The sequence below is a fragment of the Lolium rigidum genome, chromosome 3 (genome assembly GCF_022539505.1).
Source record: "Lolium rigidum isolate FL_2022 chromosome 3, APGP_CSIRO_Lrig_0.1, whole genome shotgun sequence".
Classification (NCBI taxonomy): domain Eukaryota; kingdom Viridiplantae; phylum Streptophyta; class Magnoliopsida; order Poales; family Poaceae; genus Lolium; species Lolium rigidum.
In genome coordinates, this window is record NC_061510.1 from 12,307,409 (window position 1) to 12,330,150 (window position 22,742).

The window sequence follows — 22,742 nt, forward strand, 5'->3', positions numbered from 1 at the left end:
TATCCTTGTCAAGCGTCAATCTTCTGGTCTTTGTGCTTGAAAGCTTCTACTTATCCCTGTCATCCCCGCTTCATGCCAGTTTTATGATATCTTTTCACTTCTAGCTAGCCCTCTCCTATTGGTCCCTTTCACACATTACTCGCTCCTTTTCAAAATGTGTTGCATATATTTTTTGGTCATAGTCCAACTTTATGTACTACTCCATCCATCACATATTATAAAGTTTTATATTGGTGTTATAACATTTTATAGGACATGGTAAATAAATAACAACCTCCCGCAAACCTATTAATGATTCTTGTTGTGTTGATGATATGTTTTTTGCCGTCTTTTTTTCCTTGTATCTTTGTCAAACCATGAATCTTCTAGTCTTTGCCCTTAAAATCTTCCACTTTATCCATGACCTCTCCACTGATGTTAGTTTTCTGATATATTTTCACCTCCAGCTAGCCCTATTTCATGTTTCAGTGAACAAACTCATTTTGAAAATATGTTACATATAATTTTGGTCATAGTCAAACTTTATAGTGTTTGACTATTTATGAAGAAAAACATTTATATACTTGCAATATATTTCCTCCATCCTAAATAACTGTCGCAACTTATCTAGATGTAGATGTATCTACAATAAAAATGTGTCTAGATACATTTTTATCTAGACAAAGTTGTTATACTTATTTGGAAACACATGTGGTAAAATACATATATCATGAAAATATGTCATGGTTGTTCTCTTAATATAGCTTTGATATAAGAAATGTTGATACCTTTTGTATATAATTGTGCAAACTTTTTTAAAATTAACTTTGACTAAAAATTATACCCCATGTGTCTTCAATTGCTTGTTGCAGGTTTGTCTAGATACAACGTCTAATTTAGAACAGAGGGAGCATCTACTCTCTGTGTTCCCTATGAACATTGCTGATTTAAATTACATTTAATTTAATGTATAAATATTTAAATACATCTGAACTACGATAATAAATATGAAACGAAAATAATATGAAATGGAGGGGATAACATATTAGGGTTTTATCATTCCTGCCACTATGACCAACGTGAATCTCAAATTTGCCATTTGACCGATGGAATCCTCAATCTTGCCATTGCTCTTAGTTACAACCTCATGTTTTGCAATTTCATCATCTCCATTGTTAGTCTTTAATCACTTTTTCCATTTTAAAAGTGGAGGCAAATGGGAATGCAGTTAATGTATCAACATGGCAAGCATTCAACATTTAGAATTACCAGCAAAGAGCCGGATAATGTTCTTGCTACAAAGACACGTCTCCACAAATTTCTACACTTGCTATACAAACTATTTGTGTTCGTATGCATGGATTAATTTAGTCTGAATTTGACGAGCAAGAGACCACCAATGAGAATGCTACAATATCTATTTCTACCCTCGTAAGGTACTGACTAATGATATGACACAAATTGTGATAACAATTCAAGGGAGTGTTGCAAGAAAAATCTCGAGGAAGCCCTTGCAACAACTAAGGAGTGATGGGTTACTTCTTCAATTGGCTCATCTCCCGCTTCACGCTGATGTCGGTGTGGCATTTTACGGGAAACTAGAGACACTGTGGTGTGACATTTTGTGGGCAACTGGAGACACCATGGCATGGTGAAGTACTACTTTGGATTTGTTAAAAGTGATGACATGTAGGTCCAATCAATCAGTCAAACATAAAATAAATAGAAATATTTGGAGAACCTGGAACAAACTGGTTATAAACTAATGGCGAAGATGGCGGAATGGCAAAACCGATGAGTGTTATAACGGAGCCATGGAAAAATTGATGTCTCAATCGAAAAACTAAGATTCGAGTTGATCATAGTGGCAAAATTGATTATATACTAAATGGAGATGATAGAATGCTAAAACTGATCGATCAAATGGAAAAATTAAGATTCAAGTTGATCATAGTGGCGGGAATGATAAAAACCCAACACATATTATTAGAGGGACCGGGGGGGGAGGGAGTACTTCACCCAGCCGTCGTCCGCAATGCCTCCTCCACCGTATATATGAGCACACATTTGGTTCCACCGATCGCCATCGGATGCTCCTCCGAACATTTCGCCGAGTCCAACATTTGACACTGAGTCTTCCCTACACATACCCAGCGCCTACATAAGCCCAGCTGCGCCAGGAAAATCCAATCCATCAGACGGGCAAAAGTCATCCATTCTATTGTACTAGTACTAGGTTGCAAGCAATAAGGAGCACAATCCAGCGAGTAATGGTTCCGATGGTCAAGCAGGGCGTTGCGGCGAAGGAGATCAGGGCGGCGTACGTCACGTTCCTGGCCGGCTCCGGCGACTACTGGAAGGGCGTCGTGGGCCTCGCCAAGGGCCTCCGCGCCGTCAACTCAGCATACCCCCTAGTGGTGGCCGTGCTCCCCGACGTCCCCGAGGCCCACCGCCGGGCCCTGCTCGACCAGGGCTGCCTCGTCCGCGATGTCCAGCCCGTGTACCCCCCGGAGAGCCGCACCAAGTTCGCCTGGGCGTACTACGTCATCAACTACTCCAAGCTCCGCATCTGGGAGCTCGTCGAGTACGACAGGATGGTGTACCTGGACGCCGACGTCCAGGTGTACGAGAACATCGACCACCTGTTCGACCTGGAGCCGGGCCACCTGTACGCCGTCAGGGACTGCTTCTGCGAGGGGACCTGGAGCGAGCAGTGCCGGGACAGGGTCGCGTTCTGGCCGGAGCCGCCGCCGCTCTACTTCAACGCCGGCGTGTTCGTGCACGAGCCCAGCCTCGCCACCGCCGAGGCCCTCCTCGACAAGCTCGCCGTCACCGAACCGACCGCGTTCGCCGAGCAGGACTTCCTCAACACGTTCTTCAGGAACGTGTACAAGCCCATCCCGCCGGCGTACAACCTGCTGCTGGCCATGCTCTGGAGGCACCCCGAGAGCGTCGACCTCGGCAAGGCCAAGGTCGTGCACTACTGCGCCCAGGTACGTACGCGGTACACCGCCGGCCGTCCTTGTCTTCTTGAAATTACAATCAACGAATTAATGTTTCCTTGCCATGCATATGCAGGGTTCGAAGCCGTGGAGGTTCACCGGGGAGGAGCCAAACATGGACAGGGAGGACGTCGAGATGCTCGTCAAGAAGTGGTGGAACATCTACAACGACGAGAGCCTCGACTACAACACCGCCGGCCACCCTCTGGGAGTTGCTCTGACTGAGGCCGGCACCGTCAAGCATTTCCCCGCGCCCGCCGCGGCGTAGGCTCGCCGGCTGGCGTGGGCTGGGCGTGCACGTTCGGTGGTTGGTAACTGGCGCTCAACACGAGGTACCATAATCCCATGAATGATGACGAGTAGCGGTAGGAGTACCTGTTTTTGTCATGGAAAAAAATAGCGCGCTATTTCGACGCTAATAGCATGCTATAGCGTTTCTGGACATGCCACGCTACATCATTTCGGCGCTATAGCGTGCTATAACGCGCTATTAGCGCGTATTTTTTGGCCGACGCTATTTTGTTATAGCGCGCTATTTTTTTCCTTGGTTTTTGTACTGTCGAACGATCTGTAATTGTGATGTGTGTGTTTTTTTAGGGTTCGCAAGAAGTCTGTAAATACATACGCATATCATAGGCAGCGGTGTCCGAGCTCCTTGTGGTTCGTCGCTTGATCGACAGCACCTCGCTTCGAGGGGGGCCTGATCGACCTCCGCGCCATCGACTCTCCCTCGAGCCCCAGCTTCTCCTCGCGTGAGGCTTACCGCGCCCTCACGCCGGCGCGCCCCGTCGACACTGGGGCTCGCTTGACCTGGTCCCTCCGGATCCCTACCAAGGTCAAGATCTTCACGTACCTCGTCGACATCGACCGCCTGAGCACGCGGGCGAACCTCTTCTACAAGAGTTGTGCCCCCTCCGATGTGTGTGCCGCCTGCACCTCCCCCGAGACTGGGAGGCACCTGTTCTTCGACTACCCCATGTCTGCGGCAATTTGTACCCGGTTGGATGTCCCAATCCCGGTGGGAAGCTGCTCCATTTGGGACCTTCCGGCACTTGCGCAGTAACCCCCCGGAGCTTGGCAGTTCGGGATGGCGGCGATCCTCTGGTCCATTTGGAAGTCCCGCAACGACCTTGTCTTCAACATGGTGACCCACTCCACCACCTCGACTCTCCGGAGGGTGTGTGACGACCTTGCCCTTTGAAGATGGCGGCTTCGCCTTGCTGATCGTGCGCCACTCGACGGCGTGCGGTCCTTCCTTCTTGCTAGATTTGTTGCTTGATACTCTCTCCCCCCCTTATATCTCACCTTTGTACATGGACCGGCTGCTTGGCCACTTTCGGGAATGAATAACGAACCGTGGGGATCCCCCCCTGTCCACCTCGAAAAAAATTTAATTATGTGGCATCTATACAATTTTTTACCATCGATTTGTTTTGTTTAGGACATAGTAGATGCATATGCTCATAAATCGTACCTACCCATCCTTATGAATGTAGGCATGCACACCATAACCTTATAAGCACCTTCGAAAAACTGAGTCCAATAAACTCATCCTACGGGTCTTGAGATCGACGAAGTCACCACAGATGACTCGCTATCGACGGAAATGTCATCTCCCATTAAATAATATCTCACCTTTATAAGACACCAAAGTGACAAATCTATGGTTTCAACCAAGGTGAGGTGAGGATATCACTGCCCTCCGAATTATCTAACCATAGGTTGGTAGGTGTGAATATCTCTTGTACTGCGTGAACCTTTTGTTTTGCTACAACTTGCTTGCAATTTCAAAATTCTAGTTGCAGCCATAATTAATACTAAAGAAAATCTCAGTTGCATCTCGATTTTCAACTAAAAAATCAAAATATTTTTACCGTTGTTCTATCTCATTGGAGTTTAGTTCTATGCAGTTGCTACCTATCGATCAAGCAAGAAATACTTCAGTGTTTGATCAAATGATCCTAATTTTTTTCCTTCTTTAAACAATAAGAGTCAGCTCATGTTTGTCTATTAGTTTCTTTTGCTATTTTTGGGTTTATGCTGGCCTTTTTTTGGTGTTCATATTATATTTTTTCCCTGCGTTTTGGTTGGGCCCATTTTTAGCTATGGTGTTTTTGTGTTTTCTAAATTCTTCTACCATCCAATTTTTCATCCTTTTGTAATTGCAACTGTTATAATTTTCTCTTGTGTGCAATTGCTTATTTGTGTGCAATTGGAAACATATACCTTTTTTTATCACAATTGCATGTAGATGCACAATTACGCATATGTGTGCGATTTAAAATTCTTGCCATTATTTGTGTGTACATATATGTGTAATTGCATATATGCAAAAAAAAGTATGTATTCTCTCCGTCTTACGAAATTTGTCTGAAATTTATCAAAATTTAGATGTATCTAGATGATCTAAAACAACTTTCATGAGACAAATGGAGTTTTTCTTATTACATGTGTGTGTTCGAACTTCGAAGGTATCGTCGCATGTATGTGTAACTCTACGAACCAAGAGAAAAATCTACGCATAATTTTGCTCGTGGACACACAATTGCATATGGATCTGTAATTGCACATGTATATATGCCAAATTTTTTTTTTTTTTGTAGTTGCATTTTTCCATTCCCTTTGTAAGAAAAAATCCTAGTTTAAAAACCCCCATAAACAATGAAGGAGGGGGCAAGTGGATAGAATTTCAAAGAAAATGTTCGATCAAGCGCTAGGAGCCTCCTTACTCTTTATATCCAAAAATACTATGCAACAAATTAGCGTGCACCTTCTTTTTGTAAGGGGGAAACGGAGAATTGCTACCTAGAGTCCTAGAACGACTACATATGCCCCTGAATTCATATCCGTGGAGTATTGACGTTCGTCCTTCCTCATATATATAGTCTCGTAGCAACAGGACACGCGACTTATCCGGTGACATGAATAGCTAGGCTGTCTAGATTTGATCCGCGAGCGTGCCCAATCGCTTTCGACACCGCCGTAGAATACTCGAGTAAAGAGGCCAAAACTGTGCCGCCTTGTCGAGGATTGGGACGGCTCGATCCCATGCATGTACGCTGCTTTTCCTCTTGGACATGTCGAGATCTCATAGGTCGCACGGGCCGGGCCAGCCACAGCCAACGCCCGCCGACGAGCGGCAGACATAGCCGTCGTCGTCGTCGTCCACGACACTAACGCCCCCACATGAGCGATCCTAGTAGCATGTGCACACTATACATGCATGGTACGGTGCACTGACCCAATCTTATCCAGCTTATATAAAAACAGGGACACATCAACATGAACACAGTTCCCCACATGATCATCGAAGTTTCCAGAATACATAAAACAGATAACCCTTGTTGAAGGCATTGTTTCGAGAGCGGGAACTACTTTCAGGGTGAAAACCTAAAATCTTTTGATCGAGCGGTGACAGTGTTTGTGCATTATTTTCTTCTTAGAGGCGTCGCTTTTTGGAGAATCTGGAGGAGTTCAGATGTTGTCATGGTGGTGGATGTATTGTTGTTGCTACGGCTAGAACACCGTAGCGGGACTTTTTGTTTCTTAGTTTTCTTTTTATTTTTTAGTTGGATGCATCTGTATTATTATTAGGGTAGTGCATAGTTACAGAAGCTGGGTGTAATTCTCTTGCATGTCTGTTTTTCGCTCTAGCAGTGCAACTTTGCACGGGGATTAGTGTTGCTAACTCTCAGTTATTCTTCTTCACCTACTCCCTTCTAATTAACACAACATCGATTCAATTCAAAATAACCTCTATATAAAAAAAGGAGCGGCCGATGATATGATTACATTTTGACTATTGGTTTTGAGTTTTCTTAGATGTAACTCGTCGATTCCGTGTTTATGTTTCGAGACCTTTTGACCTAGTTTCGTCAAACTCATCACACATGGTTTCGCATTCAAAAAATTCTTCAAGGAGTAATTTCACCTCGCCATTTCGCAGAACTCATATGTTGTAAGTTTTTTTTGTATCGGTGATCGTAAACAATCTGCACCTTGCCAATATATATATTGTAACTTTTATGTGTGCCAGTTTATGCCTTTACTATAACTTGTGTTGGTTAATTTCTTACTTGTCTCTTGATCATCTAGTTGATGAAGGAAATGGACCTTGTGACCGTTGGACCTCTCTCCAGCCTCTTGTATCTCTCAAAGACTCATAGTTTCCAGCCAATCAAAGGAAGAGGAGAAATACAGAGATGTTGAAGTGAAGCAATGGCAGTAATCTTTAGAGGGAGGGAACTGTGATAGATTGATAGCCAGCTAATCGAAGTGGCTAGTATCTTATTATATTGGTATTAGTAGTGGTGGTTAGATAATGATGGTAATCCCCGACACATGTTCTCCCTACGATCAGTAGCCCGATCGAGTGCCATGTAGGTGTAGCTAGCTTCATCTCCACCTTGTTGTGACACGCTGGAAGCTTTGGGGTGTCGTATTAAGCCTTGTCATGCATATAGGAAATGTAACCGCCGTGGCCACTGTGGACGGCGACATGTTTGGCTTTCCATGCGCCGGCGTGGTAGGCCTTGTACTCAACTTCATGGACGGCGGCGCGGGGCTACTCGTCGTAAATGAGAGGTCAGAGGTAAGATTACCATGTACAGAAGGAATCATAGTATGCAACCAATATCTCAGTTGGGCCACTAAAACCTTCACATGCCACCAAATGAAATGGATAATATGGCCCAAGGACCGTTTCAGATGGTACATGCCCCCAGGGACCGCGCCCGGGAGCTCAAAATAGGTGCAAGGTACCAACATGTACACCTCAAGCTTCCCTCAACTCTTGGGATTACACGTGCATAGCCAATAGCCCGCAGCGGAAAATAGTTATTAGAATGTCTCTTAGGAGTTTGGCAGTCCGGTTCTCAACTTGCCGGCAGCAAGCAACCCACGGTCAACAATAGCGGCGTCTGAAAGCTCTCCCCCATCAAGATGCAACCGATGCAGCGAATACCGACAGGTGTAAGTGTCCCTTAAGATTTACTATGTAATCTTGAGCTTTAATCAAGTTGTATCTCCTTTAGGGATTGTTTGGTCTATAAGTTGTAACGATCCTTAATGATGGACGAAAGAGTATCACATATGGTATCTCTTGATCCAGGAAGACAAAAGGCAGAGATTAAAATCCATCATATTTTTAAATCCTAAACCACCATATTCCTTTTTCCCTACTAATATAATCCAAATTAACAAGGTGATATTTATGGGACTCGCCAATTATACCAGAAGAAATGTGACATTTGGGAATTAATAGCAGCAATTGCCCATTTAGGAAATTTTAGGAACGAAAGCAAATACATGGGAATACTGGCAATGCACACTTGCAAAAGCACCAAACTTCTTCTATATGATAACAGCTTACCCATCCATCCAACAATACTCTTAATAATTTTGTCAAGTATTGGCTGCAAACCCTCTTTTCTTACCTTCGAGAAATGCAAAGGGACCCCCAAGGTAAGTAAAAGGGAATTCACCCATCTTACAACCAAAAATGTGAGCAAACAAATTAATTTCAACATCATCAACATTAATAGTCAAGAGGACTTCAGTACAAGGTTTTTTTTTTGCCTTTTCTACTCTCTTCGATTTATAACAACTGTCGAGACTTGGATCTATGCAGCTTATGTTGACCGTGCAGGCTCTATCTTTTTTTTGTTCACATAAGGCAGAAGTGCCCAGTTTTAAAGTAATAAAGCCCCAAATGGCCAAGTTTTGGTATAGGGTGCTAACCACATTACAACACAACAAACACCAAAAGCACAAGATAAACACAAAGCACAACTTGTTGATGTCAAAGCCTCCTCACGAAGCCACCAAGGAGGAAGCCGCACAGGTTTGAGAGATCCACATGCTGCCTTGAGGGGTATCATCGTCTACATCACAGAAGAGAGATCCCTTCCCTCTCGTCCTGGCTCGAAGGACGCCGAACCGTCGGAAGCGACGCCCTCAAGGAGGAAGCGACACACATGGCGCCGTCGTCGCCCAATCCAGGATTGTAGGTTTTCACCCGGGAGCATGGCCGGGTGAGGAGAAACGGGACCTCAGCAGCAGTGCCTGGCGCCAAGGGGCGTCGCCACTGCCATGGAGGGTCTAGCTAGCCAGGGATTTCTCCCTGTCCCATTCTCACACCACCACCCCCAAGCCGTCCCCGACTCCAACGAGCAGAGCCGGCGACCAACACTGGTGGGGAAGAGAACCAACAAGAGAGGGAAATAAATGGACCTTTGGATCTGGCTAGTGGTCGCTAGAGCAGCCACCAAGCCACCAGTAGTGCCACCCACCGCCACCTCGCCGCCCACGTAGCTAGCTGCACCAGATATTAGTGTCGTGCATGTGTTCTTCCAGTCTCGAGAAATTAGCTAATTATTAATCATGGAGGTGCAACTGCAGGCCCCTCGGCCCCGGCGGCTGCTCTTCTTCCTCATATGCTTCTTCTCCGGTCTGGCCACATGCCGCTCCGCCGTGGACGCGCCTCCGACGCTCATCGACAGCCTTCCAGGGTTCGACGGCGCGCTCCCGTTCCGCCTGGAAACTGGGTACGTACCACCTACGCCACGCACGCATCTAACTTCGTTGATCGATCCCGCCGTTCGCGGCCGCTCACCAGCTCCTGCTTGTGGCAGGTACGTGACCGTGGACGAGGAGAACGGCGGCGAGCTCTTCTACTACTTCATCGAGTCGGAGGGCGACCCACGGCGCGACCCGCTCCTACTCTGGCTCCCCGGCGGCGACCGCTGCACCGTGCTCCAGGCGTTGCTGTTACAGCTGGGTCAGCAGTTCAATTATCCCCAACCCCAAGCTTCCGGCAGGCCGATCGTCACACCCGTTTGCTTCCTCTGCATATGCAGGTCCGTTGAGGTTCGTCATCGAGCCTTACAATGGGACGACGGCCACCGCGCCGCGCCTTCACCACCATCCCTACTCCTGGACTAAGGCTGCCAGCGTTCTGTTCCTCGATTCGCCGGTCGGAGCCGGGTTTTCATTCTCCCAAAACCCCAAAGGATATGATGTTGGAGAGGTCTCTTCTTCACTGCAGGTTAAAACGTTCCTCACCAAGGTAACGTTAGGCTTAGTTCTCATACTACTACTACTACAGAAGATAGTATATAGCTGTGATCGATTTGCAGTTCCATTTTTTTTGTTTTGTTTTGGGTCAGTGGTTCACAGAGCATCCAGATTACCTCGCAAATCCTTTTTATGTCGGAGGAGCCTCGCATGCGGGAAAATTCGTCCCATTCATCGCGCAGAAGATCTCAGAAGGTGGAGCCATCATATCGTCAATTATTGCTAGTATATTGACTCATGGAAGGTGATGTTGGCGTCATTACTCCTGTCTATTCATACTTCAACACAATGTTTTCTTTTCAGATATTGAAGCTGGAATGACGCCAACAGTTAATCTGAAGGTACCTACGCAGCATTCACACAACTATCCAATTCAGTCATTCGTATTGACGTTGCAAACAGCTCAACAGATAAAACATTAATTGATGTGACCACTACTCGTGTTACGATCAAAATATTGTCAGGGTTATCTGGTAGGCAATCCGGGTATAAGTGAAGGCAATTTCTATGAATGGAAAGTGCCATATCTGCATGGAGTTGCAGTAATTTCAGATCAACTATACGAGGTGATTACTTAGGCACAACTCCAGCTCGTACTCTATCGCCTATATACCTACTACGTATATATTTCCCTATACCAGGTTTTTGTTATCGATTCCCCTGAGGGGTGGATCGCTTGGAAAAATACCAGGTTTTTGTTCGTTAATCCCGTGTCCATTTGATTTCATGTGAATGTTCTTAAGTCGATAATGGAGAACTGTCAAGGGCATTATACCAACCCCACGAACGCGCTTTGCGCTCGAGATTTGGAAAGGTTTGACGATGTAAGGATACAACTACTTGGACTTCCCCCTGTAAACATTTGTGAATAAAATTCGGTGAAAGATGACCGATATGGTTTCGAATTCGCCATTGCCTTGACTTGCTCTAAAAAATCAATTAATTTATACATAATTCTCATTCACATCTGAATATGTGATATTGCTACCAAACTAACTAATTGATATTCCCCCACAGCTGTTTGGCCAAATTGAACATGCACACATTTTGTACAAAAAGTGTGATAGTGTGCCTTCTGGACCAATTGACCCGATCATAGAAAGAAAGATCTTGACGGAGGAAACTGGAGTACTAAAACATCAACCAACTTGCCCTCCGTTGGATTGTCAAGTAAGTTCATCTTAATTTACTCCACTGATGAAAAATTGATATCCGTGTACAATAAATAAGAAGAGGGGAGTTTAGGAAAAAAGATGATCCAGCAAATTAGTGTGTCCGAGTGTTACTGTTTTCTGTGTGAGTTTCTACAGTTTCAATTTTCTTTTTCTATTGTATATTTCTCCATACAAACTCCCTCCGTCCCAATTTGTAGGACGTATTAGTTTTCCTTAAGACAAGACTGACAAAGAATTACCTTGTTAGTATGCCATTTTCCAAAACACTACCTGATAATTGTTATTTAAACCAAATATTACAGTAGTAATTCTTGGTAATCCTCTTCTCAATGAAATCTAAAACACCTTACATACGGGAACAGATCCAGTACGGAAAATATAGATTACCTAATATGTTGATATGCCTTGCAAATAAATATGATGTTTGTTAATTCCCAAGTGCTAAAAAGCGCTTGGATGCTGATTGACACAACGAGCACTCGCTTTTGAGCCGTCCGATGCTGGATGGTATGCTCGATCGCGCGCCGCGTCGGAGGAGAGTTCCGACCAGATTACACCTGGAATTGGCTCCCGACATATCCCCACGTGGTCCTACGTGGCACCGAGCAGCGCACCCTTCTCTCCCGAGGCGTTCCCCATTTCCACCCTGGGATTTAGGGTTCCGTCGAATGGGGCGGTGATCTCGTCGCCGCCGAGCGAGCAGGCGCCTCAGGACGCACAGCTCGTGGCCGGAGGGCGAGCGCGAGCGAGAGGGCGATGAGCTCGTTGGCGGGAGGCGAGCATCCGCGAGGGGGCGACGAGCTCGTCGGCAGAGGGCGAGCCGCGAGGTAGTGCGGCGAGATCTTCGTCTTCGAGCGAGCCGGGCTGACGTGCGGCGAGATATTCGGCGGAGATCAAGCTGCGCACGAGGGCAGCGAGCTCATGGCCCAAGGGTAAGGTTGTGGGGCGAGGGCAGGGTCGTCGGAGACGAAGATCCGTGTCGGAGGTGTCTACATCGAGTACCTCAGGTAATTGTCTATGCACAAATCCCCCAATAACGTGCGATTCGTAATGTGGAAATGCAATCCATGCACATTTTTTGTTCTGAGGATGTGGGGATTCATCTCCCGGTTCCACCCCCGCTCTATTTTTGTCCTCTATCTCTTGCTGCCGATTTCTCTGAACAAATTAGTAATCAATGGCATATGGATCTCATGGCGCCCATCTTGTGGTTAATTAATCTCGTGGTTGAACCTTTTGATAGTATAGTGGTCAGTGGTGAACGTCCATCTAGCATCGCAAGTCCACCCCCATCATGTCATTTTGCTATGCAGATGCAAGAAAGGGTTGGGGTGCTGCCTATGGGAGTGATTATGTGCGAGCTAAATCTGGTCTTGTGTAATGCAAGACTATGATGGAATGGACCTCCTGTGAGAGGCACATGACGATGCAGATGTCTTGCATCTGTGCCCAACAACTGTTTATGTTCAAACCTGAATAAAAACTGCTTTGTGTAGTGTTACGGCTGAGGATTTAATTTGCTTTCCCTTGCCCAAATCTTGCATGAACTTTGTTACCTAACATGTTATCACATGTTTTTCTTAATGCAGGCAAATAATTGCTATTGGTTGCCTATTAGATGCTTCTGTTGATGCATTATAGAACTGAATTGGTAGCATTGGTTGCCTATTAGATGCTTTTTTTGTAGATATTTATTTTATTTATTGTGAAAGCTGAGAACATTTGTGTCAGAGTTTCCTGAGTCTCCACGCCACTGTCTCCTTTCACTGGAACTTAGGCGCTCCTCCCGCCGCCGTGTATTTAGAGATAAAGGAACAAGCACTCAGATGTGATGTTACTGTAATGTGAATTCTGACAAGTATTCTCTTTTCTGAATTTTTTCTGATAATTCAGTGCCTCTTTTATCTGTATAATTTCGTTTTCTGACAAACTGGATTGCACTTCACGTGCAGAATTTGGGTTAATGTGCTGGAACACAGACATACCTTTTCGCAGATCCCTATGTTTTTGTAGAGTTATAGGTACCATAGGCAATTCAATTTCACGACGATGCTTGGCTGATATATGCATAGCAAAGGGAAATAGGAGCACGGTTTATTGGCACAGTCATTAGTGTTGCATAACTCAGGGGTTTTAGCAAGTTAGGTGGTCAATTTTAATTTGTTGTTTTTTGACTAAATGGTTAAATTGATATTGATTTTCATTAAGTTGATTGTTCATCGTGCTTAAGCTGGTTATAAAAAATAAATAAGTTTTTTTTCCTTTTTATGGTTCAACATGCTTATGTTGCATACTGTTTTAACTGAGTTGTTTGTTCAACATGGTTAAGTTGTGTACTACATATAGATAAGCTTGACTTCACATCATGATTTTTTTGGATTGATTTTTAACATCTACTTTAGTTTAGATATTTAGCAACATCCTTTTCAGTTGCATACTGATTTGAACGAGTTGTTTTTCCAACTTTGCTTGAATTTGAGTTCAACTAAATGTGCCGCAGTAAAAATGATTTAATTAAGTTTCCTTTTTTATCATCATCTTTTTTTTAGTTTACCACTGAATTAAATTAAGCTTGCTTCTATCAGCATAGTTAAGTTGTGCCATCTTCTAACTAAGTTTGTTTCGATACCATGCTACTAGAAAAATAGTAACATACTGGATTTACCAAGTCCCGAGTGCTAAAAAGTGCGTGAATGCTATTTGTCCAACTGACCACTCGGTTATGGACCATCCATGCGTCCTGGACGAGGCGATCGCACGCCGCGTCCCGACCGACGTCCCGACGGAAACCATCTGGCTCCGACCAAAGTCACCAAATCCCACCTGTGTACGGGTCGCAACACCCCTTTCTCTCTCCCCAGAGCCATCCCCATTTCTCTGTCCCGCGGTAATTTCGTCGGCGGAGAGGGGGTGGGTGCGAGGGAGCAGGGGTTGAGCTCGTTGGAGAAGCGTTAGTCATTCTGTAGCTATATAGTAATTCTTACTATTATTGTGTTCATCTGTGTTGAGTGAGAAATATAGCGTTAGATGTGATTGGTTTCTACGACAATGAAAGTTAGCAATGGCTACCAAATTGTTGTCCCTTTCTCACTGTCCCTTTTTTTAAGAATGTGAGCTTGAGACTTTGATGATATTTGCTCTTTTTGTGTGGGGGCAATTGTTTTGCTTTGATTCACTGTCGCTTTTTCCCAATTAAGTTGCCTTTTTTACCCTAGTTAAGTTGCTTTTCAGCTTAAAACTAAGTTGATAGCTAGATTCTCCTAAGTTCTTATCATGTTTCATTAATTTGACTGGACATATAGATTAAGCCAAGTTGATTATCATGTTTCTTAGGTTGTTTAACCACTTCAGATCAAGTTGCTTTACACTTTTCTCCTAAGTTGCGTACCCTGTTTCATTAAGTTGATCAATGACTTTAGCTTATGTTGCTTTACACTAAGTCCTAAATTGATCATCTCATTTCATTAAGTTGATTAACGTCTTTAGCTTAACTTGTTTTCTAGATTATCTTATTTACTATCACTTTTAATTAAATTGATTAGCCTCTTTAGCTTAAGTTTCTCCCCACTTTTAAACTAAGTTGCTTATCCTATTTAGTTAGGTCGATTCACTTTATCTTAACCTTCTTCCCACTTTACCCTAAGTTGCTTCTCTCATTTAATTAAGTTACTTTGTCACTTTATTTTAAGTTTATTCCGACATTATCCTAAGTTGCATATCCTGTTTCATTAAGTTGATTATCCATTTCGGCTTAAGTTGCTTTTAAACTTTTACCTAAGTTGCTTATCCCTTTGAATTAAGTTGATTAGCTACTTTAGCATAAATTTATTCCCACTTTATCATAATTAAGTTGATTACTTACTTTACCATAAGTTGCTTTTCCAATTTATCCTAAGCTGCTTATCGCTTGCTTGCTATTGTTGTGTTCGTTTCGATTATAGGCAGACATATCGCAAACTGCTTACCAATGTACTTAGGAAGTTGTTTTTTAATTTCCCATTATCTCAATGTGATGTTTTGGTCACACCCTTTCGATGTGCCTTTATTTGTTTTGTAACATGGTATTTTTTAGTTTCACGTGTGCAATGTCCATCGAGGGCGAGGTATTTTTTACTTCCATCATCTTCTATATTAATTAAGTTGCTTTTGACAAAATGCATAAGTTACTTTTGTTGTCTGACTAAGTTGGTTCTATCATCCAAACTAAGTTGATTACAGTCGATGATTCAGCCTGTTAGCATGCCTCACTTTCCCTATAATCTCCCTAAGTTACTTTTTGTCAACATTCTTTAAGTTTTTGAGTTACACCAAAATTCCCCTAAGTAGCATACCAATTTAATTAAGTTGCTTCTTGTCATCCGTCTAAGTTGCTTTCTGAGACTAGAGAAGTTGTTTTACATAACCTAACTAAGTTTCTTTCCACCATGCATTTAATTTTTGGTTAAACAACCAATAGCGTTCCTTAGCTTAATAATTTTTTTAATTAGAAACTTATTTTTCTAGCACACAAACTTGAAATCTGATTACACAGAAAATAACAAAAGAGGCGAACAAGCATTCTCGCTTCCGTTTACCAGAAGTTGATGCAGCAGCAGGGAATCGTCGAGGGCCTCGTCCGGAAACTTGCCAGCAGGTACGTGTTTAAGGAAGAGAGACACTTACATGAAACTCTTAACTATTGCGTGATGGGAAACTGTAGCCATTGAATTCATGAATCAAGAGTATGAAATATAGAGCGGATCAGCTCCGTATATTGCTCTCCACTACCTAATAGTTCTGAGTGTAATAGACAAACTGGGCAATTTACAAATACTTATATGGGTTAGTTTTAGTTCTTCTGATTCCTTTTTGAACTATATGGATAAGTTGTCTAGCGTTTTAATTAAATTGTTTATCACTATGCTAGAACTGTGTACTGAAATAAATTAAGTTGATTCCTCGAGCATGCTGAAGTTGTTGGGTATCAGTACAATTTATGTAGGTGCTTCTTTGAAGTAACATGCATAAGTTGTTTAGCGATTTAAGTTATTTTATTACTATGCTTAAGTTGACTATGCTGAAATAATTTTTGATTCCTAGAGCATGCTTAAGTTTTTGGGTATCGGTATCTAGGTGTTCCTTTTAAGCAACATGCATAAGTTATGTACTGGATTGATTCGTTGCTTTGTCAACATGCTTAAGTTGAGCATTGAAATTAATCATGTGGATTCCTCCAGCATTCTTAAGTCTCAAGGTGTTGGTGCAATCTTTGTATGTGTTTCTTTTGAGCAACATGCATAAGTTGTTCACTGGTTTAGTTAGTTTCCTTATCAACATGCTCAAGTTGAAACGAAAAATTAATTAAGTTATTTTGTCCGGTATGCTTAAGTTGTGGGGTTATCTACAATCTATCTTAATTTTCATTTTCGAGCAGCATGCATAAGTTGTCCACTGATCTAATTAAGTTGCCTTGTCAATTTGCTTAAGGTGCTTATTTGTGATATTGCTAAGTTGCTCCGGGAAGCTGTGGATCCTGGGCAGCATAGGTAGTACCGTCTCCAGCGCCATAGTGGAGGAAGCCATGGCGCCTAGCTCGAGGAGGTGGTGGCGCCCACAATGCCTATCGTTAGCGCAAGCCTGCCGTGGCTGCTGGCCGACATAAGTTGATTATCCATTTTAATTAACTTACTCATTTCTCCCTTGTTAAGTTGATTTCTGATAATGTTTAACTTATCTAAACATTGATACTAAGTTGCTTTTTAGGTAATATTAAAGTTGCCTTAAGATTGATGCTAAGTTGTTTTCATGCAGGAGGAGATCGTGTGTTGTTTTGTGATCTACTCGCACTTTTCAGTTAAGTCTAGATTCCATGGAGTTTTGGAAGAGAATGAAGACATGGAGTAGTCCGTCTTGCAGAAAGGAAGAAATTCTAGAGTAACTTGTCTTGCAGAAGAGCTGGAGTAGTTTGTCACAGCATTGATGTCTGCTGTTTTTTACCTTACGTATAACATCCCTTTTCTTATTCGGATGCTATACAAAACATTGTTTTTACCTTACGTGTATTTTCTTATCTTTACCTTACGTGTATTTTCTTGGTTGGATGCTGAATCAGTTAAACTAGCACCCGGATGCTGGGATGGACAAACCAGCACCGGATGCTGGCTAGCCGTGTCCTTGTTAATTATGTCTGATTTATTTTTCCATGTATAGAGTTATGGTGGATACCTTTCATATTATTGGTCAAACAACAACATCACTAGGGAATCCCTTGGGATCAAGAAGGTAAACTAAGTACACAAGTTTTCCTCAAAGAATACTTTTTCATACATTCTATTTGGACCAAATGTCCAATCACCACTTATACATCTCTATGCCATTAACATAGGGGAGCAAGGACGAATGGGTGTTGTGCGACGAAAATGATATGCCTTATTCTTCGGACATAGAGAGTAGCCTAAAGTATCATCGTAATATGACATCAAAAGGTTATCGTGTCTTGGTATATAGGTAAATACTATCAAGGTCAAAATATTCTATGTTACAACAAATGTGTACTTTAGGTTGCAAACATTTCATAATATCTCTGCAAGTGACATTTGTATTGAAATACATATGTAGTGTAATTGATCAACATATCCTCTCATTTCATTCGGTAACTTTCAAGCTGAAATATGTAATTTTTCCAACCTCTAATCTACCTTCCATGTACAGTGGAGACCATGATGCCATTATACCATTTCTGGGTACAGAATCTTGGGTGAGATCACTCAATTATCCCATTTTGGATGAATGGAGGGCTTGGCATCTTGATGGACAGTCTGCTGGGTATGGATTTGTATGAAAGGCACATTGATTATTACTTCAATTCTTTGTTTCTATATTTGTATTTGAAAATATTAGCTGCTGCAAATAATTTTACTTACATTTTCAATTATAATGTATATGCAGATTCACTATAACATACAAAAATAACCTGACGTTTGCTACCGTGAAGGTAATAATATCTCTCTCCACAATCATTTCTGTGACACCTAAAAATTGTGTTATCTAGAAAAATATCCCCGCATGATATTCACATTTGATTTGATAAATTTACAATGAAAACATAAAAATTCTATATCTAGTGGAATATAAATTTTGCAAGTAGATTTCACTGGCACTCACTTTATTCAAATATAGGGTGGTGGACACAGTGTGCCGGAGTACCAACCAGAGAGAGGCCTCGCTATATTCAGTCGTTGGATTTCCGGTGAGCCCCTTTGATGAGGCATCTGAGTAATGTAAGAGGTATTGGAGCACCCAAGTGTATGAGTGTGGTACTTGAATATGTCTGAATGTTGTAAGAGTAAATACCCGAAAGTACGATGGTAGTACCCATTTGAGTGTTAGAGGTACGTATTTGGATCGGAGTATACTATATAATATAAACCGCTTTTTGTTAAGTGGTGTAAGTAGAGTTCATTTTATTTTTAGCCGCCATGATTGAAATTTTGTTTACCTGGTGATTGAGACTTGAATATTCCTGTCGAGGCTTAGCGTTTCCTTTTTCCTCAAAAAAAGGTTCGGCATTCCCGTGTATAATCTTGAAGGACCGGATCGTCAACGAATGAGCCTTTTGGTTCCATGGACCTCCACCGACTCAGTATCTTCAGAGGGGGTGTGTGCATTGTTCCACTGCAATTACCACCTCTGAGCAGCTCTAATTTTGCCACTTCTTTTTGTCGGGCGGTTTGCGCAACCGACAATGAATTGGGTACTGCTCGTCGGCCAGCTAGCTCCCCACCACTCCACTGCCACTGCCCGAACACGCCTCCCCGCTCAAGCTTCCGCTTCATGAGGCTCCAGGAAATATTGTCGGAATTTCCTAGATTTTTGTATTCCCCGGGGGTATATATGATGCAACTTCACGAGCTCCTCACAACGTTTTGAGCTCCTAGGGGTTGAATCAATCCTCAAAACAAATCTCAGTCGTTCATTTTCTTTCACCGCACGGTATAAAACGGCTCCCCACAGTCAAAAAACTAGCCACCACAACCCAATCGCTAGGGAGATCCACCTCACTATCGACGTGTGGGGCTGCTCAAAATTACGTGCGGATCCTAGAGTATTCTCCAAGTCGTCCGCATTCGTCCCTATCTTCGAATGCCAAGATTCGCACTCAAAACCCTAATGCCCCAACCACTGCATTTCGGTCGTCCTCGCTAGCGGATCGGAGCTGTAGAGCTCGCCTAGAGCTATAAAGCCCCGAGAAGCACCACTGTGCCCTCCTGGTTCTTCGCCACCCTCTAGTTCTTCCTCCATCTCTTTGTATCGCTCGCAACCATCTGCAATATGTCGCCGGACTCATCACGGTGTTGTCGTTTGAGACCACCCCGGGGTCTCTGGAGGGGTCGATGAGAACCGCTAGGCCATGCTGAGCATCTAGGTCGAGTGCAACATCAAGGGGAGCACCGAATCATGCTAATTTAACCACTCTCTTCTCTAGTGACTGGCCGGAATTTTAACACCCCAGGTTTCTAGGACACATGTGAGGGTAGAGTTAGAATTTGTTCATACATCTTAAAAAGTGGGGGAAAATTTTCCGCTTAGATCGAAAACTCAAAGTGATCGAGAACCTTATATGAGTCTTGGTGATTCAGGGTTATCATCTTGGCAAATGTTTGGTTTCGAGATAATCTTTGTTGATATTTAGCGAAAAAGTTAAAACATGGAAAAGATAACATCCAATGTCATTTGAATTCAAAAATTGGAGTATTGAATCTTATTATCTTATATTCAAATTTGAATTCAAATTATCATATAACTCAAATATTAGAGTAAAGAACTTGTAGAATAAAATAAAAAAACACATTGTATTAATAACCAAGACATTACAAATTTGAATAAAAAAGAATATTACAAATTTGAATACAATGAACAGTAAACCTATACTAAACTTACACTAAAGAGTCTTCAATCTCTACTCTTCAAACCTGCACACATGCACAACTAAAAATACTTGATAATGCTAAAATATTGCCAACACCATAATGGTGAGGCATTTTAATGTATGAGCTTGATAAATAGAGTAGGAATAATCTTAGAATCTTTGTTTGGAAGAAGAAAGGAAAATCAGAAAGTAACACAAGAAACCAAAATAACCAAGTAAATGATGAATTGATAAATGACCAGCAACAATAAGAGGGACACTGCTTAACATCCAAATTTACTGAACTATGAAGCTAGGCAGAGAAGATTAACAGCACCAGGAACACCACGAAAGTAAACACGATCAAGGAAAAGGTGCCAAGCTCATTTGGAATTCAAGAAAGGGCAAACAGACCAATGGAAAGGATTTTGACGCTAATAGTCAAGATCATTACCAAATCATCAACTAATAAAGCAACAATGGACAAGTGAATTACCATGTGAATTACCAGTAACCGTCGGATAAGCCCACTAGTAGAAAAAGGGGCTTCCATCCAGACCTTTAGTACCGGTTTCCTTACGAACCGGTACTAAAAGGTGCATTAGTACCGGTTCCACTGCCCAGGCCTTTAGTACCGGTTCCAAAGGACCTTTAGTACCGGTTCATGACTGATACGTCTCCGACGTATCGATAATTTCTTATGTTCCATGCCACATTATTGATGATATCTACATGTTTTATACACATTATATGTCGTATTTATGCATTTTCCGGCACCAACCTATTAACGAGATGCCGAAGAGTCGATTCGTCGTTTTCTGCTGTTTTTGGTTTCAGAAATCCTACAAAGGAAATATTCTCGGAATTGGACGAAATCAACGCCCGGGGCCTATTTTTCCACGAAGCTTCCGAAGTCCGAAGGAGAGACGAAGTGGGGCCACGAGGCGGCCACACACTAGGGCGGCGCGGCCCGGGCCTGGGCCGCGCCGGCTCGTCGTGTGGGGCCCTCGTGTGGCCCCCGGACCTGCCCTTCCGCCTACATATAGTCTTCGTCGCGAAACCCCCGCACCGAGAGCCACGATACGGAAAACCTATCGAGACGCCGCCGCCGCCAATCCCATCTCGGGGGATTCTAGAGATCACCTCCGGCACCCTGCCGGAGAGGGGAATCATCTCCCGGAGGACTCTTCACCGCCATGGTCGCCTCCGGAGTGATGAGTGAGTAGTTCACCCCCGGACTATGGGTCCATAGCAGTAGCTAGATGGTCGTCTTCTCCTCATGTGCTTCATTGTCGGATCTTGTGAGCTTCCTAACATGATCAAGATCATCTATCCGTAATTCTATATGTTGTGTTTGTCGGGATCCGATGGATAGAGAATACTATGTTATGTTGATTATCAATCTATTACCTATGTGTTGTTTATGATCTTGCATGCTCTCCGTTATTAGTAGAGGCTCTGGCCAAGTTTTTGCTCTTAACTCCAAGAGGGAGTATTTATGCTCGATAGTGGGTTCATGTCTCCGTGAATCTGGGGAGTGACAGAAACCTCTAAGGTTATGGATGTACTCGTTGCCACTAGGGATAAAACATTGATGCTATGTCCGAGGATGTAGTTATTGATTACATTACGCATCATACTTAATGCAATTGTCTGTTGTTTTGCAACTTAATACTGGAAGGGGTTCGGATGATAACCTGAAGGTGGACTTTTAAGGCATAGATGCATGCTGGATAGCGGTCTATGTACTTTGTCGTAATGCCCAATTAAATCTCACTATACTCATCATATCATGTATGTGCATTGTTATGCCCTCTCTATTTGTCAATTGCCCGACTGTAATTTGTTCACCCAACATGCTATCTTATGGGAGAGACACCTCTAGTGAACTGTGGACCCCGGTCCATTCTTTACATGTGAAATACAATCTACTGCAATACTTGTTCTTTACTGTTCTTTGCAAACAATCATCATCCACACTATACATCTAATCCTTTGTTACAGCAAGTCGGTGAGATTGACAACCTCGCTGTTTCGTTGGGGCAAAGTACTTTGGTTGTGTTGTGCAGGTTCCACATTGGCGCCGGAATCTCTGGTGTTGCGCCGCACTACATCCCGCCGCCATCAACCTTCAACGTGCTTCTTGGCTCCTCCTGGTTCGGTAAACCTTGGTTTCTTTCTGAGGGAAAACTTGCTTCTGTGCGCATCATACCTTCCTCTTGGGGTTCCCAACGAACGTGTGAGTTACACGCCATCAAGCTCTTTTTCTGGCGCCGTTGCCGAGGAGATCAAGACACGCTGCAAGGGGAATCTCCACAATCCAATCTCTTTACTTTGTTTTTGTCTTGCTTTATTTTATTTACTACTTTGTTTGCTGCATTATATTAAAACACAAAAAAAATAGTTGCTAGTTTTACTTTATTTACTGTCTTGCACTCTATATCAAAAACACACAAAAAATTAGTTACTTGCATTAACTTTACTTATTTCAACATGTTTCCTCTTAATTTTACTGTAAAAGATATACCTGTGGGACAAGGGTCTATAATTGGAAGAGATAATATAGAAGAATTTTTCACCCATGTTAGTATGCATGAAGATCTTAAAGATATACCCCTTGCAAAA

General features: G+C 42.9%; 2 protein-coding genes across 2 annotated transcripts; both read left to right on the forward strand.

Moving 5' to 3' along the window:
• The first annotated feature begins 2,249 nt into the window (after positions 1 to 2,249).
• On the forward strand, positions 2,250 to 3,249 carry LOC124694582 (galactinol synthase 1-like). The gene is made up of 2 exons (XM_047227551.1): positions 2,250 to 2,972; positions 3,058 to 3,249. The coding sequence occupies exons 1-2, from the start codon at positions 2,250 to 2,252 to the stop codon at positions 3,247 to 3,249; spliced, it is 915 nt and encodes a 304-aa protein (XP_047083507.1).
• A 6,111-nt stretch (positions 3,250 to 9,360) lies between these two features.
• LOC124701185 (serine carboxypeptidase-like 14) lies at positions 9,361 to 18,732 on the forward strand. The gene is made up of 13 exons (XM_047233237.1): positions 9,361 to 9,526; positions 9,614 to 9,759; positions 9,839 to 10,047; positions 10,148 to 10,250; positions 10,359 to 10,396; positions 10,520 to 10,621; positions 10,799 to 10,879; positions 11,073 to 11,225; positions 17,420 to 17,491; positions 17,595 to 17,716; positions 17,921 to 18,034; positions 18,158 to 18,203; positions 18,389 to 18,732. Exons 1-13 carry the CDS (start codon positions 9,363 to 9,365, stop codon positions 18,470 to 18,472), a joined length of 1,434 nt encoding a protein of 477 aa, XP_047089193.1. The 5' UTR covers positions 9,361 to 9,362; the 3' UTR covers positions 18,473 to 18,732.
• Positions 18,733 to 22,742: the final 4,010 nt, after the last annotated feature.